At 41.6% G+C, this 18,705-nt stretch overlaps 1 protein-coding gene across 2 annotated transcripts in view; it reads left to right on the top strand.

Annotated features, from left to right (window-relative positions):
- Nucleotides 1-18,705, top strand: part of PDS5B (PDS5 cohesin associated factor B) — a 152,981-nt gene that overhangs the window by 125,226 nt on the left and 9,050 nt on the right. For both annotated transcript variants that reach the window (XM_053308801.1, XM_053308800.1), the window contains exons 26-33: nucleotides 216-330; nucleotides 919-1,051; nucleotides 10,164-10,283; nucleotides 10,684-10,746; nucleotides 13,615-13,760; nucleotides 15,064-15,163; nucleotides 15,574-16,025; nucleotides 16,112-16,213. In XM_053308801.1, the coding sequence (XP_053164776.1) occupies nucleotides 216-330; nucleotides 919-1,051; nucleotides 10,164-10,283; nucleotides 10,684-10,746; nucleotides 13,615-13,760; nucleotides 15,064-15,163; nucleotides 15,574-16,025; nucleotides 16,112-16,213 (1,231 nt within the window). The remainder of the gene's footprint in view (nucleotides 1-215; nucleotides 331-918; nucleotides 1,052-10,163; nucleotides 10,284-10,683; nucleotides 10,747-13,614; nucleotides 13,761-15,063; nucleotides 15,164-15,573; nucleotides 16,026-16,111; nucleotides 16,214-18,705) is intronic.

Raw genomic sequence — 18,705 nt, forward strand, 5'->3', positions numbered from 1 at the left:
AGGTAGCTAGTCTAAGGCACCCTAGTAAGTTCATAGTAGAGGTGAGATTCTAACTGGGGCTTTAAAATTATATCCTATTACACTTCTGAGGACCTATTTCCGTGTACTTGAAAATATTCTAGTGTTCATTTTCTGTAAAAAAAAATCCACTATGCTTTGATTCTGACACATGATTTGGATTACTATTTTCATTTTTCTTAATTTTACACTTTCAGAGAAACTTTTGTCACTTCTACCAGAGTATGTTGTTCCATATACTATCCATCTTCTGGCACATGATCCAGATTATGTCAAAGTCCAAGATATTGAACAACTGAAAGACATTAAAGAGTAAGACTTTTTAAAATTATAAAATTCATTGTAAAATTCCCAGCATTTTATTAGGCCAGTACAATCTGCTTCAGATCCTGGTTTATTTTGAACCTCTGACTTGAATAAGCCAGGACCAGTTGTTTCAGATGTAATGAGCAATCCTGGCCTTTTCTGAATCTGAAGTATCTTCCAACCCTTGCGTGAAGGGCTGGGGTTGGAAGAATGCTCATTGAAGGAGTGGGGTGTGGAACATACTCAGAGGACATTGCACAAAGCCAGTATTTAATCCTGGCTTAATGTTACGTCTGAAATGGTCCAATCTTTTTCAGCATTCTGACTTGTAGTTTGTGTTAAATATTTTATTTGACAACTAAGACTGCAATCCCATACACATTTAACTGAACTCAGTGGGACTTAGTTTCAGCTAAGCATGCGTAGGAATGTGCACCAGAAGAAAATTACTTTTTCAAGACTCAATTTTTGGTCTGTTCATCTGGAACACTAATTAATTATTTTTAACTATTCTTAATTATGAAGCAAGATGCTTTTGCAGGATATATTGTCCTGTTTTCTGACCATCATATATTGAATAAATGTTGCCTTTAGGTGTCTTTGGTTTATATTGGAAATACTGATGGCTAAAAATGAAAATAATAGCCATGCATTTATCAGGAAAATGGTGGAAAATATTAAACAGACAAAAGATGCTCAAGGACCTGAAGACCCAAAAATGAATGAAGTAAGTTGAATTAAAATTTTGTCACTATTTTTAATAATAATGTTTTCCTTCCTAAGACCGTCATCCTGATAGTTAAATATAGGCAGCTCATTTTCTTGAAGTATTCTGTTGCTGTTTCTTGTCAGTCAACCATCCACTATTAGTCATTATTGCTTATTCTGAAACTGACCAGAGACATAGACACTTGAATTTTTTAAGACTGGCTTATCAGTTTGATGCAGCAAACTCTCATTACTGGGATACAGGAACTGGGATACAGGAAGTTGTTCTATGAAAAGCCATCCACATAGTTGTGCCTTTCAAAAGCCACAGATTCCTAGAACAAGTCTAATTGAAACAGGTACTATGTGGAAGAAATATTTAACCTAACAAGCAAACTTTATAATAAACGGGGAAGATATTAGCCCAATTACTATATGGGGCTCAGCTGAGTAATTACAAGGATTTTTGTCCCCTAGAGTTGGTCCAAACCAAAGTCACACAGACAATCCTTGAGGTGCCAAGAGGAATTCCCAGTTCAGCATGGAACTGGGGTTAGTACCAATTGAAGCACATGTTTGGTTGTGAAGATCTTTTATTATCTGAGACTAAATCTTGGCCTCGCATCTCTGGTCCTGAATGACCACTTTGCATCTGCATCGAAAGAGAGAGTGGAGAAGAAATTAGAAAGTTACGGGCTATGTTGGGCTCCCTAGGGACATCAGTATCCCAGTGTTGGTCTCCCTAGGGACATCAAAGGCCAAGGAAATAATTAAGCAGCAGATCTGGGATACAACAACCCTGGAAGATAGGGCTTGAGTTAGACACTTCTCTTATTTAGCTAATGTAGCTCTCCCCTATAGACCAGCTTATATGAGCTTGTTCTTGCCAAAATGAGAAGGGCATTTACCTTCGCATGCTTGAATTCATTGCCCTCAGTTTTTTTTAGAGGGTTGCTATCTTGGTATCCCTTTTTCTCAGTGGTTATGCCGGTATCAGTCAGGAGTGGTTGAGACAATCAATCACATGCTGCTTTTTTTTTTTAAGGTTATTCAGTAGGCACGTTTGTTACTTTGTTCTGTCTAAATTTCCAGGTAGGCCTTCTATGTGTCTGTCTCTTTTGTCCGACAGTAATAGTAATATTTCTATCATGGTGGCAAAATTTTGTTGTATTGCAAGTTGCATAAGGAAGCAATTCATAAAATCATGAGTGTCGGCTATATATTCTAAACTGTGTTTTATAAGGATGTGCCCGAAACGTTTCAGCGGCCATTATAGAAGCCTCCGAAACGTTTCGGCCACTGGGGCCATTTTGGATTTTGGAGGCGGCCGGGTTGCTCCCTTAAAAGGGTGGGGGAGGGTGCACTCACCCCTTCTGCCACATTTCCCCACCAGCACTTTGTTGTATCACAGCTCCTTCCACCCAGTTGCCGTCCTCGGCCGGAAGTGGCCAGAAGTACCAGGCGTGTGTGCATGCGATGGGTGCACACTAGGGATGTGCATGGTCCGGACCAGCACCGGGGGGGGGTCTACCTTTAAGGGCGGGGGGTAGAACTTACCCCTCCTGCCGCTCTTCCCACTCCGGCGTTGCAGTTTCAAGCGAAGTTTTTGGGGTGGCAGTGTTCCTCGCTGCCGCCCCTGCCCCTGTGGTCGCCTGGAAGTCTCCGTAATAGCAGCACACGCGCCTGTTGCCGCTGTGCGCGCGCGTGCCGCCTACGTCACACGCACGCTGCGTGTGACGTAGGACGCGCGCGCCGCTATTACGGAGACTTCCAGGCGACGACGGGGGCAGGGGCGGCAGCAAGGAACGTTGCCGCCCAAAAAAACTTCGCTTGAAACTCCAGCGCCGGAGGGGGAAGAGCGGCAGGAGGGGTAAGTTCTACCCCCCCGCCCTTAAAGGTAGACTCCCCCTCGGTGCCGGACCAGTCCAGCTCCGAACCGGTTTGGAGGCCTCCGACATGGCCTCCGGACCGGTTCGTGCACATCCCTAGTGCACACGCACCCAGTACATCCAGCTGAGGATGGCGGCAGGGAGATACGCTGCCGCCCCAAAGGGCTTTGATACAATGGAGCGCCAGTGGGGGGATTGAGGCAGGAGGGATGAGTGCACCCTCCCCTGCCCTTAAGGGAGAAGCCGCGCCGCCTCCAAAACACGGAGAGCGGTTCCAGGCACATCCCTAGTGTTTTGTAAGAAAGTATTGGCAAAATCATGACCTCTGAAGGTTATTAATTACTGTGTTATATTTCTGTCTGGTCAATTACTGTAATAAAAATTGCATTCCAATAATAAATGAACTTGGAAGATCTCAAGTTTAAGCAGTGGTCCTAAGAAAATGAAAGATTGAAAAGAGCAATCAGTTACAATAAATAAATAAGAACAATCAGTTACAATAGAAACTGGAGTACTTCAGAAGTGGTCAACATATTGTCAGTCTGAAGGAGAGGTAACTTCTGACCAGGCAGAATCAAACACTGAAATGCAAAATGGGGCTGATCCATTTTTAAATGATTTAACGATCAAATGCTCAATTCCACCTACATAGGCTATTCTATTATTTTTTAAAATAATAGCTATTAAGAATGGCTAAAGCAATTGGACTGCAAGTGATTCAGTACTCTACTTCTTTAATAGATCCTGTGTTTGAGTTTTTCTTTGTATGAGATCAAAAAGGTACCATTGTTGCCAGACTTGCTAGCAGTTACAAAAGGTACATGTCAAAAAACCAACTTAGGTTCAGGCAACTGTTCATAGACTAGAGATCCTATTAGACCTGTGTAAATATTTGTCTTCAAACTGCTAAAGTTGAATCATTTGTACTGATAGCCCCACATGGAGGTAGCTGCTTCTCCAGCTTACATTGCACAGGGTGGTCTGTGTACAGCACAGAGGACAGTCCCAAACGGGAGCAAAGCTGCAGGAAGCCCTAGTGAGGTCTCTGAAGCTGCGTGAGGAATGCTGGTAAATGTGTTTGTCCCCATAGAGCTCTAGGGAGAAGTGCTGGGAAGGACTGCATTACCCAGCATTTCATGTGCAATTTCCCACACAGCTTCCAAGACATCACTCTGGCTTGCTGCAGCTTTGCTTCCCTTTAACGGCCCTTCCCAGTGTTGTGCACAGATCTTTCTGTATGAAGGTAAGCAGGGGGAGCAGTTGCCTCCATTCAGGGCAAGGTGTAAAGATTCGGTTTTGATGCTTTGGAGCTGAATCTCTGCTCAGGGTTGGACCCTATATAATGTTAGAGGCTAGTTTTTTTATTAGCCACTCAAGGCCCAACAATACTGTAGTAGCAGTTTCTCAGGGATATTGGAAAAACAATAATCAGCTCACATCTAGTGACAGTGAGAGTTGCAGAATATATGATCTCGTACATCAGTCATCTTGTAGCCTTAACCCTAAGAATTGCGGATTATCAGGCTATAATGGCTCAATATCAATCTTTCCTATCAGAGAAGGTGTCTGTCATCATATCATACTTGTCATATGACAACTTAAAATCAGCACAACTATTCTACAAAGAGCCATCTTGTTTTTCAGTTGGATGCAGCTAGACATGCAACAGATGTTGCTTCATGGACATTTAAGAACTGTAATTGCAATGAAATGATGTTGCTTGAAAGCAAGTAACAACTATGAGTAAAGAAAGTGCAAAACAAGTTGTGGGTAGTAAGTCAGCATGAGAGCCTTGGAAGTTGTAGAATGATTTAATTACAGCAAGATCCATTAGAATGTCCCCAACTTTCTAAAGAAGACCCTTTCAAAGATATCAGACTCTCTTACAAGAGCTGACTATTCTGTGTGTAAAAGGTGCTGTGGAATCTATGCAAGAAGTACAGATAGGATAGGGTGTTATTATCATTATTTTATAATAAAAAAGAAAGGCTGAGCACTTCATTCTATAATTGAATAATTATCTCCTGCTAACTGGGCAAAGAGGCACCTTTTACTGTGGTGATTCCCTTTATTTAGCAGGGGGAGAGTAACTGGCCCTCTCCACCCTCAGCACAGTACCTCCAGTGACTGTTGCTGGTGTCTATCGTGGTTTTTTTTTAGAATGTGAGCCCTTTGGGGACAGGGATCCATCTTATTTTTTTATTATTTCTCTGTGTAAACTGCCCTGAGCCGTTTTTGGAAGGGCAGTATAGAAATCAAATTCATCATCATCATCATCATCATTATCATCATCCTAGGTCCTTGGGAAGGACTCGATGTCTGGATAAAACAAGCCAGTCAATAACACCTGTCTGACTGTGTAAACAAGAAATAATAATTTACTTAGAGATTTAAACAGGTAGGTAGCATGGGTTCATTCCAAGACCTCGGAAATGAGTTCTTGGTTTGCAGTTCTGCATATTAAAGATGCATACTTCCACATCACAGACACTTTCTTCATATTCAGTGTAGTGTCAACCATTTTCAGCACGCTGTCTTTCCTTTTGGTTTATCGCACAAAGGAGCAGCAGATCTAAGGGAGGATAAGAATACAGAATTTCCTGTGCTCAAACAGGAAGCATTTTTCAACACAGCTTTAGAATTAGGTCTTCTAATTAATAAGGAAAAATAACATCCAGAGCTTGCTCAGAGAATAGCCTTCATTAGCATTGTACTGGATTCACGTTTGCAGAAAGCATTCCAGAAAAAAGAAGAGAATCTTTTGTCTGTACAAGGGCTCCAATGTAAATCCACAACAGGTATGTCATACAAAGATGATTAGACTTAATAGCATTCACAACAGTTGTAGTTCCATATCCCAGACTAAGGCTGAACTACTTCAGTTGTGGTTTCTGCAGAAATTCAAACCCCTAAGAAACAAGAAGTCCAAGATTTTAGAAGTACCAAGACAAGTTCTCAAGACACTAGATGTATGGATGTTCGTAGGTTTCTTGGAAATAGCAATGCCATTTTGAGCACCTCAGCCATCCAGGCCAGTGGTAACAAATGTCTCAAAATCAGAATGGAGTGCTTATTGTCTCCGTTTATAAGTAAGAGAGTGCTTTGCTCAGATAATCAAATTTCCTTGAGTTATGAATGTTTCGAGATGCAGCACAATCTTTCAAACTAATGATTGTTCAAAAGACACTACAGATTTGCTACAGACAACTCAGCAGCTCAGTTTTATGTCAACAAACCAGGTCAAGAGGCTGTGTGCAGAAGCAATGTGGAACGTGTCTCTCATGAGGCATTTTGCTACAGGCTATTCATGTGGAAGGCGTATGCAATAGTTACACTTATGAGAGGTTTGTTTAGTATGCAGCCTCTTCCACAAAGCCAATTGTTCCCACATGGAGTATGTCCTTGGTGTTATCCAAACTAATAGCTAAACATCTCAAATCCTTAGCTATTTGTGTTATACAATATTTAAATAATAAGATTTCCATTTTGATAGCAGTAATATCAGCAAGAATGTCAGTGAGTGACCAGTGTTAAGGATGGGCCCACCAAGTTTTATTTATTTATTTTTGAATTTTCACAGGGATATGGTAACATTACATCCTTGTATGGAATTTATGCTAAAGATGATTTCTGCTTCTCATACATATGAAACCATTTTTCTTCAAATGTGTGTAAAATATTTTAAATTAGATACAGAATGGGTTCTCCATTCTCTAGTTGTATGGAGAGCTTTGTTTGTTTGTTTGTTTGTGCATATTTTTATACTGCCCAAAACATGTGCATCTGGGCAATTTACAATTAAAATAATTTATAACATTAAATAAATTAAACAAAACCATTAAAACATTAAAATCACTAACATTAAAACTATTTAAAGCCAATGTTAAAAATTAAAACCATTAATCTAATTAAAAGCCTAGGTAAATAAATGTGTCTTCAGTGCCTTTTAAAAAGTTGCCATAGATGGGGAGGCTCTTATTTCAACAGGGAGCGCATTCCAAAGTCCAGGGGCAGCAACGGAGAAGGCCTGTCCCCAAGTAGCTGCCCAACAAGTTGGTGGCAACCACAGACGAACCTCTCCAGATGATCTTAACAGGCAGTGGGGCTCATGGTGAAGAAGACATTCTCTTAAATACACAGGGCCTAAGCTGCTTAGGGCTTTTATTAGTATTAGCATTTTATTAAGCACAAACAAGGGTGTTACGAAAGACTCCACAGCTCTTTATTGCAGTGCATGGTACAAAAATAGGTAAATCACTAACTTCAGGCTATTTAAAAAAATATGAGAAAGTGGAAGATTGGGGGAGCAATGTACATAGAACAGCAGTGTCCTACTATAAATGTGTGTATTTCCACTCTCTCGCTCCTTATTATGAGACATTGGGGGTTTTGTAACAGGATTGGCTAATTGCTGTCAGTTTTGCTGAGTTATTGTATTTAAGTGCATGGTTCCTCCACTAGCGTATAGCACTGAAGCATATGTGTCGCATTGAAACGCCTGCTAACTGTGAGCATCAGTTTTATGTTTTTATTTGTGCATTAAAGAGGTCTTTGAGGAATCTTATTTCAAAGTTGTTAGTGTCTACCATACACATGTTACAAGTTAGCTGATATGCAGATACCTAAAGGAGCAAAAGCACCTTTGGCTAGAGCAACAGCTGTATCTGTAGCTTGGGAAGCAGGGCTTTCCATTCAGGACATATATGAGGCAGCTACTTGACCATCGGCAAACATTTGTAAAAATACACTGTAGACAGGAACCAGAACAGATACAGCAGCTGGTCAAGCAGTGCTTAAAAACTTTGTTAAGTATTCTGCATTTACCTCTATTCAGTGAGCTTGTTAGTCACCTGGAAATGTAGCTGCACAAAAGACATGAAGAAATCAGGGTTGCATTTACCTGTAACTGCTGTGCAAGTGTCCTCTCTGCAGCCATATAACCCACCTGCCTTTCCTCACTGTAGGATCTTTTGAGTTTAATTGCAGACCACTTTACTACTTAAACTGTTGCTTTTTTATATAGAGAATACTGTTGGAGTTGCAGCTCCTGAGACTCTTAGCACCAGCAACCTTATTGACCACTAGGGTCATTGGGGTAGACATAGCCCCCTCTCTGATCATGTTTTCTCTGTGCTGATTCCCCTTTGTTAGACTGATACTCTAAGGTTTCATTCTCTCACTGAGGAGGGTGGAGAGAGACTTCTGTCTTCTCCCTCCCCTCTCCCTATATGTAGTAAGCAGCTAGGCATGTGGGCTTGTCTATTTTGCATGTATTTCCTAAATAAACTACTTTATTTAGAACTCCATGTCTCCAGACAATATTAATTGGCAGTGCTCTCCTTATCCCCTCCTTATTGGAGAGGAGAGCTGGTCTTGTGGTAGCAAGCATGTCTTGTACCCTTAGCTAAGCAGGGTCAGCCCTGGTTGCATATTAATGGGAGACTTGATATGTGAGCACTGTAAGATATTCCCCTTAGGGAATGGAGCCACTCTGGTTAGAGCAGAAGGTTCCAAGTTTCCTCCTTGGCATCTCCAAGATAAGGCTAATAGAGATGTCTGCCTGAAACCTTGGAGAAGCCGCAGCCAGTCTATGTAGACAGTACTGAGCTAGATGGGCCTATGGTCTGATTCAGTATATGGCAGCTTTCTATGTTCCTATCTGTGCACTTCTCCTGCAGCTGGGGTAGTTAAACAAATCTCCCTTGCAAGCCCTCTAACAAATTCAGCACGTAGTTGTTAAGTACAAGCTTTTAAGTTATGGAAGTCTGAACATTTCATAAATGCATGTATGTTTGTTGAATTATATGAAAACGAATATTTATATACCGCTTTTTAACAAAAGGTTTCCAAAGCGGTTTACATCGATATAAATAGATACATAAATATGGTCCCCGGTCCCCAAAGGGCTCACAATCTTAAAAATAAAAATAAGATCGACACTGGCAACAGCCACTGGAAGGATGCTGTGTTGGGGATGGACAGGGCCAGTTGCTCTCCACCTACTAAATAGAATCACCACTTTTAAAAGGTGCCTCTTTGCTCAGTTAGCAGGGGATGGCTAATTATGGTTGACTGGAGTTTGTTATAATGGTGAGTGTGCTTTTTGTTGAGCATTCTCATTTTATTTTATTTAATACATGTTAGTAACCTTGTCTTCAAAGGGGTTGAAGAATTATAAGTTGTAACTTAACCAGCTGTTGCAGGCTAGCTCATGCTGACAGGTGAGGGAGGGGGCTAGAACTTTAACATTCAGGCTAATTTAAATGCAGTACCTGCAAGTGTAAGCCACCTAATGACGCAGTGGGGAAATGACTTGACTAGCAAGCCAGAGGTTGCTGCTTCGAATCCCCGTTGGTATGTTTCCCAGACTATGGCAAACACCTATATCGGGCAGCAATGATATAGGAAGATGCTAAAAGGCAACATCTCATACTGCACAGGAGATGGCAATGATAACCTTCTCCTGTATTCTACCAAAAGAAAACCACAGGGCCCTGTGGTTGCCAGGAGTCGACACCGACTCAACGGCACATTTTACCTTTACCTTACCTGTAAGTGTGGCTGAACAGAGGATACTTGAAGAACAGTGGTTGCAGGTAAGTGCAACCCTGTTTTTCAGATCTCAGAGCTGAAGAATACAAATAACATGAGTGCCCTTGTACTGTCTTGTTCAAACCTCTGATCTCAAAGTACCTTGTTAATCAAGTTGCTGTCAAGGAGGTGCATAAGAACACCGCAGCTTTAAGTCATGAAAAAGCAAAACACTAACATCTAGTGACACTAGATATGACCCTAAAGATCTAGTGGGATCTTTGCTTCATCCTGGAGAAGGAGTTGTGAACCACCATGAAGGAGACGTGTAGGGCAGTGCATCCTTGTGCATTTGCTTTTTTTTTTTTTTTTTTTTTTTAAGGAAGTAGCCTTGTAACTGTTTTGCAACAGGCCTTCCCTCTTTTACGAATATAATGGATATGACTGTTTCAGGCAATTGTATGCTAAAAGGGTAAGAACAGTTTCTTGACAGGTGAAATTCTGCCTTGCTTTGTGATATCCATCTCTTTCGTGTCCATTGATAGTATTGCAAAATATATTTCTGAGTTGTAAAGTACTGAACCCAATTTTTGTTTTTACTAGAAATGTTTATATGAAAGGTAAAGGTTCCAAATTATCCCCCAGTTTGATTAAAAACTTGTGTTTATAATTTAGGTTGTGTTCTGATTGTGTACAAAATCTTTCTTTCAGAAACTTTATACAGTATGTGATATAGCAATGAACATCATCATGTCAAAGAGCACAACATATAGTTTGGAATCTCCCAAAGACCCTGTACTTCCAGCTCGATATTTCACTCAACCTGATAAGGTATGCTTTGAGTTTTGGTTTTGTGTTTTTCCTCATTAAATTGTGTTGAAATTTAACTATGTGGTAGCAAAACCAACCTGAAATACTAAAAATTTTACTCTGGACCAATGCAGTGATAAAGCTCTAGTGCAGGAGTAGGCAACCTTGACATTCCAATAAATTGTAGTTCAGCAACAGCTGGAGAGCCAAAGTTGCCTATCCCTGCTCTACTGCAGGTCCAAGAAAGATGTTGGTTCTTAAGGTACTGTGGAGCTCTGCTTGTTACATTTTCTACTTACTCTAAATGAAATTTGTATAGGTATTTAAAAGGATAAGATTTGCACAAGTTCAGATTTTTTAAAATATAATGCCTAAACTATTATTTAGACTTCCTAATTGGTTTCCATTTTTTCCTTTGCAGAATTTCAGTAATACCAAAAACTACCTGCCTCCTGAAATGAAGTCATTTTTCACTCCTGGAAAGGTGGGCTTTATTTATTTGGCACTTGTACTAGGAAGTGATAGCCAAAATAAAGTATCGCCTTTGCCACAGAAAGTCTTCCTTTTTTGAAAACAAAAATTAAAAAAGCTACAAAGCAGGATAAAGAAAAAAGATGTCTTACCTATGAAGCTGGATATAGTTTGCAAATTCTAAATATTTTAAACCAGTATAGCACAGAGGTTTAATCGATGATATGCCTAGGAAAATGTAAGCACATTCTCGGTTGATGCTGTCAAGGCATCTCATGATGGGTTATCCTCGTCACGTGCTCCTGGGCAGGACTATGCAAATTAGCTTAGAAAAAACAGTCCTATATAGCTCTGACGGGGATAACCCCGCCCCAGTTCTTCTAATCCTGTTGCTCCTGGGAGGCTGCGCCTTCTCGCTCTCCAGTTCAGGCCTATATTCCTTTGCGCTTTTCTTGTATTCACCCTAGTCCATTGTCCAGTCCCTTGCCCAGTCTCCTATATATATATATATAGAGAGAGAGGTAACAGAGGAGACTGGAGACTCTCTCTATATATAGAGGTAACAGAGGAGACACATACATATATATATATATATATATATATATATATATATATATATATATATATATATATAAAATATAAATATTCTTTCCGTTTGTGTTGGCCCTAGTGTGTTCAGTCTTCTCAAACCCCCCCTCCCTCCCTCCCCGGAGGGCGTTTATGGAGCATTCCTCTGGGGGCTTCAACAGTGTTAAAAGGGCCGTTAACGTTCTGGTGCCGACGGGACGCCATTTTGAGCGCTTTCCCCGGCACTCTAGGAGACCGGGCGATCCACCTCCTCCCGCTCTCCGAGCCTCTGCTGACTCTTGCGCTCCAATCCTCCCTGCCCCAGCCCCGGCTGACACTGTTCTGTCCGGGCAGGCAGTTGGAGAGGTCCTGCAGTCGATGGCCCCTTCGGGTGGCGAGTCCTCAGGCACAACGGGGGAGAGACCGCTTCCTGCACAAATAAAGTAACAACTGCACCACTATAAGAGTTTCTACATCACAGGGCCAAGGAGATCCTGCTTTCAGATTGATGCAGATTAATATCAGTCTTGCAGAGAAGAGTACAAATGCAGGGACCCTTCTCTATTTCCCCTCCTACCTGTTCCTTGAGGGGGGAGTGTTTCCCTTTCTCCCAAGCCACTGTTATAGCTTCTCCTGTAATTTTTATAAGAATATTGTGGATCAAATCTAGTTTCCGCTAAATCAGGCCTGCTCAACCTAGCATCCCCCCCAGCTGCTTTTGGACTACAACTCCCATAATCCCCAGCCACAGTGGCCAGTAGCCATGGATTGTGGGAGTTGTAGGCCAACATCTTCAGGAGGGCCAAAGCTGAGCAGCCCTGCTCTAAATCTATTGTATATTTAAGTCGCCCTCCCTGACCTATACAAAATATCCAGAATCCATTACCTTATGCTGAATGTACCTTCCTTATGTCTGAATGAATCTGAAGGTAGGATAGACCCAGATTGACAATTTACTGGCTACCTTGATGCCCTAAGTTAGTTTTGGTGGCGGTGGTGTTGACATAAGGATCCTTGGGTCAGATTTTGTCATACTACATCAAGGATGTAACAGAGCATGCTGGCTCTTATGATAATTAGGAGTCTATCCTAGTTTATTGGCCCAGTATTTATGCAGTGTTTTGTAGTGGCCTGGAAGTGCTAGTTGCACTGTTACACATGGAAACGTATTTACGTTAACCATATCTCCCAAAGACCCAAATCCCTGCCTTTCAATGTCCTCATTGGGCTGATAGGAAAGTTGGGTTTTACAGAATGGCTATCTTCCAGGATTCACTGGCTTTGGCTACTCTGTCAGTGTCCTCATTGGTTGCATTGATATGGCATTGATAACTCTCAGATGTTCTTGTCCCTAACTTTGTTGGGCACCTGGTGATCAGGAGTTGAGGCTTCAGCAGGTTCTAGGCTTGAAAGATGAGGGATGCCAGGCAGGCATTCAACCTGTGCATGGTTACCCAGCTCTGGTCAAATGAGGGGAAACAATAAGGAAGCTTCTTAACAAAAGTAGGCCATATGGTGCTTCAGTCAGCAAAGTCAGGTTTGCTCACTGGTCCTAGTAATAAGAGGGCCAACCTTGAACTTCACCTTGTTCTTTGGGGCAGTCGCACTGTGGTTTTCATGCTAAATTTGTTATTTCTGTTCCACCCCATCTGTCTCATCTGGGTGGTTCACAACAACAAAACAGAGACAAAACCAGAAAAACAATCAGAAACCAAAACAATACTGAAACAGTTTAAAACAATTAAAAACAGTTTAAATATGAGAGAATTGCTTGTTCAAGATTTGCATTTTGAATTTGATATATGCTTTCTGGTTAACAAGAAAAATATTGACCGCTACCTTCAATAATGTTTATATGGGACATAATTTAATTTTGGTCAAATAAGCTCTGTTTGCATATTTATTGTACAAGTGTATTAGTATATATTTATAATCCTCTGAGAGGCCAGTCTCTGGATGTATTCTGTTACATGTGTAGTTTTTGTATGTTGGTAATTGATTATAATTCCCACCAATCTGGAGTTAAATCAGACTTTTAAATAGAAGAATGAATGTTGAAAGTGGTTCTGTTTGCTAGACTGGGTCACCATTGAGACTGAAAAAATCCTAGACATCCAAAAGATTTAGGAGAAAAATTTGTCTAATATTGTTTTAAGTTCGTCTTGAACCTATTTGTTGAACTAAATTCCCTGGAATTGCATTATCTGTAAATTGCATGATCATGTTTGGAAATTACTTTACTTCAGACAGTACTGATCATTCTAAATATTTAAGTTAATGTGGAGAACTTTCTCTTTTTCTTCTTCTTCTTCAGCCCAAAGCAGCCAATGTCCTTGGAGCAGTTAACAAGCCTCTTTCATCAGCAGGCAAGCAATCTCAGTCCAAATCTTCTCGAATGGAAACTGTAAGCAATGCCAGCAGCAATTCAAATCCAAGCTCCCCTGGAAGAATCAAAGGGAGGTGGGTTTGCAGTAAAACAATTGTTCATGTTCAATAGTGCTTTGCCTTCTTGTATTGGTTTGTGGTCCTTCATTATCTGTGTGAAGGCCGCCTTGTCTGATGTGGCTTAGGACTTCATGGCTGCTGTGACAGCCATGGTGTTGTCCCAAAATGTCATCAGTACAGTACATGTGACAGGTCACACAGGAAGATGGAAATCTGGGAGTGAGGGGTCAAATTACTTTGTCTTGGTCAGATCAATTCCCGGTGGAGTTAAGGTTGCTCTGACTATTTCTGTCTGCAGGGGGTAATACTGGTTAAAGTGATCTGGCCCCCGAGGCATCATTTCTGCATTGGAGCTTTATCACAGTTTGGTTTGCATCTGGCCAGTAGTAGTTTTGGTGTTGGTTTCCTGCTGGAACAAATAACATACTGCTGTTTTCCCTATGAAAGAGAAAACAGTTCAGGAGTCTAGTGCGCTATTTCTTTTCTTCGTTATGGTCTCTGAGGATCCCATCATTGAGTTTCTGTACCTGCATAGAAAGCCAGCTTGGGGCCTTCCATAGCTTCTCTCTTTTCTCTTTGATGGGACTCCACCTCAGTAGGCAATTGACAGTCATTATCTCAGTTCTTTGCCTGGGATCACAGGATTTCCATTATTTTTCTTCTCATTTTGGGAGACAAAACAGAGAAATACAGCAGTAGCTTATTCCTTACTGATATGTTGAAGCATTAAGTGCAGAAGTGAAATATTTAACTCCTGGGCTAAGCTAATATTGATTTTGAAAGAAAGGTGCAAATGCATCCTTAAAAACGGCATGGATGCAGCTCAGTGCCTCCCATTGAGTTCTGTGGGGCAGAATAAATAGGAAGTATTCTGAGGGCAATATTTGCCCTTCGCCATGGGCAGCTGGGGTCACCACGGTCAGGTTTAGCTCTCAAAATTGGTGTTCCCTATAAATGGGAGAAAGTAAAGTGATACATTCAATTGAATGGTTTCAATTTACTCTTGTGGGGAAGAGTGAACCACTGCACTTCAAGATAATATTGCAATGAAGGCAAAACCTATACTTCACCCTGCCGTTGGATGGCCCAGTTTCTATGAATGGGACCTATTGATGTGCATCCCCTGAAATATGCAGGCCCATCTGTCATATTGATGGTAAATTTTCAAGTCTAATAAGTGAAATTATGGAGGCTGATGAAGATTCTTTTTTTCTTCATACTTTGCTTGAGAGCCTATCCTGAAGGTGTTGTCAACTTGAAACTCAAGTGAGAAAACAGAATTTAATTTATAATAATGATAGTATTTTTGTTGCAATAGACTTGACAGTACTGAAATGGACCACAGTGAAAATGAAGACTATACAATGGCTTCTCCTTTGCCAGGAAAGAAGAATGACAAAAGAGATGACTCTGAAATTGTAAGGATGAATTAATTACATTGAATTAATTGAATTAATGAATTGAGAATATTTTAATATTAACTACATAAAATAGAAATGAATTTCTAGCTAGCATCATATATGTGGCTGATTTTCAGTAAGGGAGCCCCAGCATGGTTGGGACACTTTTGCTTTCCGTTCATGTGTATAAAAACGTATGTTTTAGAAGGGTTTACCTTAAATATTCTTAAAATATTCTCTACTTGTAGACTATTTTGTTCTAATCCTCTGGTCAGTCAGTATGTAGTTTAACAAGGAGGAATTTGAAAACACAGTTCTTGAAGGTAAAAGGGGTGATTTGGGTACTTCAGACTGGGAGTGAGTCACTTGATCTTTTCAAGTTGGATCTTGATATATTTGAAGGAAGTAATCTTCTCCTTCTTCCTTAGTCAGAGCTGGAAAAGCCCAGAGGTAGGAAGAAAATCATCGCAGACCCGGAAGAGAAGTTGGGTATGGATGACCTGAGTAAACTGGGACAAGAACCAAAACTTAGGAGTGGTCAGCGAGGGAGGAAGAGAGCAGCTCCTGTTTCCGAGTCTGAAGAACCTCAGTGGCCAGAGGAAAAAAGACTAAAGGAAGATGTGCTAGAAAGTGAGGATGAACAAAACAGTCCACCAAAGAAGGGAAGAAGAGGACGACCTCCTAAGGCAGCCATTGGGGGCACACAAAAGGAAGAACCTGTGGTAAAGACTTCTAAAAGAGGTAGAAAAAAACCTATACCAGTTAAACCTGTGGAAGAGGAGGAGGAGGAGGAAGAGGAGGAGGAGGAAAGGCAAATGGAAAACTTTGAGCAGAAGCCGAAAGGTCGGCAATACAAGACACCAAGAAAAGCACAACAAAGGTATGTCTGGTTTTTTGTAAAGGACTCTTAACATGCTTCTTGAGTATTGTAAATTTTCCATGTAACTAGGTATGCTTCCAAAATAGGTCTGAATCATCTGAAATAAGTACAGCTGAATCTAACCAGTCTACACCACAGAAAAGAAGAGGAAGACCACCGAAAACGCCACCCTCTCAGCAGAAAAAAGGGTAATATGTGAATTTGACACGATCCCTACTCATATATTATGTTCAGTGCATGTATAATCGGGGTACAAGAGAACTCCGATATTCACGGGGGTTCCATTCCAGGCTACAGTTGCGGATATGGAAACTGTGAATATCGGGTCATTGGGGGCTATGTAATCGTGGGGGTTAGGCTCCCGGTCGGCTGAAAATGGATGAAAATCAGCTGATTTTCTCTGGGGGAGCTTGTTAGAATGCTCTGCTGCTCCCCCTGAGTTGTGATGTGCCCCCAAATTGACCAAAAATTAGCAGTTTTTTCCTTTGATTTTTTTTTTAACAAAGACAGGAGCCATTTTGTGGCTCCATCAAAGAAAATGGTGGCGGGAAATGAACCCCATGGTCATTTATGGCCACCTCTGACCCGCAGATATACAAGGTCGACATCTCCCCTCCCCCGCAGGTTGGTTGTCTTTTCCCCAACTGCGAATACTGAATCCGTGGATAACGAGGTCCACCTGTACAGTGTGATTCACACTTTATGCTCAACACACATACAGTAGAATACTTCCTTTCTGTACTATGCATTTGAGGCACCTGTATACTAGTTCACTTTTAAAATGAATGCATGTGCAACCATTCACACAAAAACACGCATATGAATACAGACACTTGTATGCACATACAACATAATGTCTGGATAAGGTTGTGGAGTGCCTTAAATGTAATTAAAAGGTCTGGGTCAAGATCCATAAGAATGGGTTCTACGCCTGCACAGGATTCTTGTGGTAGAATGCTGCAGCTTGTCATGGCTATTGAGCCCCCTCTCCACGCCCATAGTGTGCTATTTAAAGGCGTGCTGGCACCATGTTCCTCTGTTCTTTTCTGACAGCCATTACGTTTGGACCTTCGTCTGTTGCTCCTCGGATAAAGTTCTTCAAATTTACTTTGTGAGTTCTTCCTTCCTTCCTTCCTTCCTTCCTTCCTTCCTTCCTTCCTTCCTTCCTTCCTTTCTTTCTTTCTTTCTTTCTTTCTTTCTTTCTTTCTTTCTTTCTTTAAAAAAGGACCCTTTTCACCAGTTTGACTTGATTTTGAATTCCAGACTACATTGGCTTTATTTGATCTTTGGAATGGACTTTGGGCAACGATATTTGATTATTGTTATGGCTAAGGAAAAACAGCTTTAAGAGGTGTGAGGTGTAATGCTAAGCTCCCCTTTAAGGACCTCCATGATTTGTTCCTCATCTGCCTTGATAAGGAGCACAACATTTCCTCTTGCAGGGTATGTCTGTCTTTCTCCAAGCAAACGCACAAGAATCAAGCTCTGAAGCTTCACACACCCATTTATGATGAGGTGTTAAATCCCTCGACTCTGAGCAAGCCACGCCCATCGACGTTAATATCAAAATCACCAACTAAAATGGTCTTGACACCGAAAACATCAAAGCTATCGGCTTCAGCATCTACAACTTTGAAGAGCACTAAGCAGCCTTTGGATGTGGATTCGAGTTCCAGACATCCGGTCCAAGACCAAACGGGCAACCTTGGAAGCTGCCTCATCAACACCGAAACCGAAGAAGTCTAAAAGTATAGACTTAACCAAAGACAGAACTACAGCAACTGGCGTCAGAATGTCAGAACAGGCCTCGAAGTCGACAGTTTCCCTCAGTACCAGCAGATTGACATAGAAGACAACGCCAGATCCACAAAAGCCTCTCTACACCGAGGGCTCGATCTCTGTCTCCAGCTCCAACACTAATTCATTCCTCGGCTCCGTCGATGCCTCCTGATGGACATCGAGAAGCTCCGTCAATGCGGAAGACACATGCTCCTCTGTTTCCAGATGCAATGTCAACTGGACATACACCAGTGTTGTTGGCAACGAGACGGTTTGCTCCCCCACCCCATGTCAAATGCCAATGCTGACATTCAACACCAATGAAGAGGGATCAGGTAGAGGTGCCTGTTTGGATCCCTCTGCAGCACTCACATTGCTATTGATACCGGATTCCTCCTCCAGTACACCTTCTACGACCACATTCAAAGGATTTCTCCTGACAACCACACCTACACCAATAGGGTCTGCTACTATTCATTCAGTTGACCAGCCATCTTCTTATACCCTATCTGTTGCCCAATTGGAGGGTCCCTCTGCTTGGCACTCATTCGGTTTATTACACACTTTGGCTGCGAGATCAATGCTCACTATGGCTGCGATGGGAACCGCCTCTCCTGGCTTCTCGTATGATTTTCAGGAAGGAAGACCTTGGAGATCAGTTTCATCAAAGTCCTACTATCCTCTTACTTCTCCATGGGCACAAGTTCGTCCAGTGAACATAATAGCAAGTGGAGATACTTCTGCTTTGCCAAGCAGGCCTGTTGTGCAAGCTTCTGTAGCTACTCAGACCCCTACTTCACCATCTGTGCCTCCAGTGTTGACAGCAACTTGAGACAACCCCTCCACCACAGAAACCTCCATGCTTTGCTATAGGGACTCAAACACTCTGTTCTTCTTCTGC

Source organism: Hemicordylus capensis, chromosome 3, assembly GCF_027244095.1.
Source record: "Hemicordylus capensis ecotype Gifberg chromosome 3, rHemCap1.1.pri, whole genome shotgun sequence".
NCBI classification, from domain to species: Eukaryota; Metazoa; Chordata; class Lepidosauria; order Squamata; family Cordylidae; genus Hemicordylus; species Hemicordylus capensis.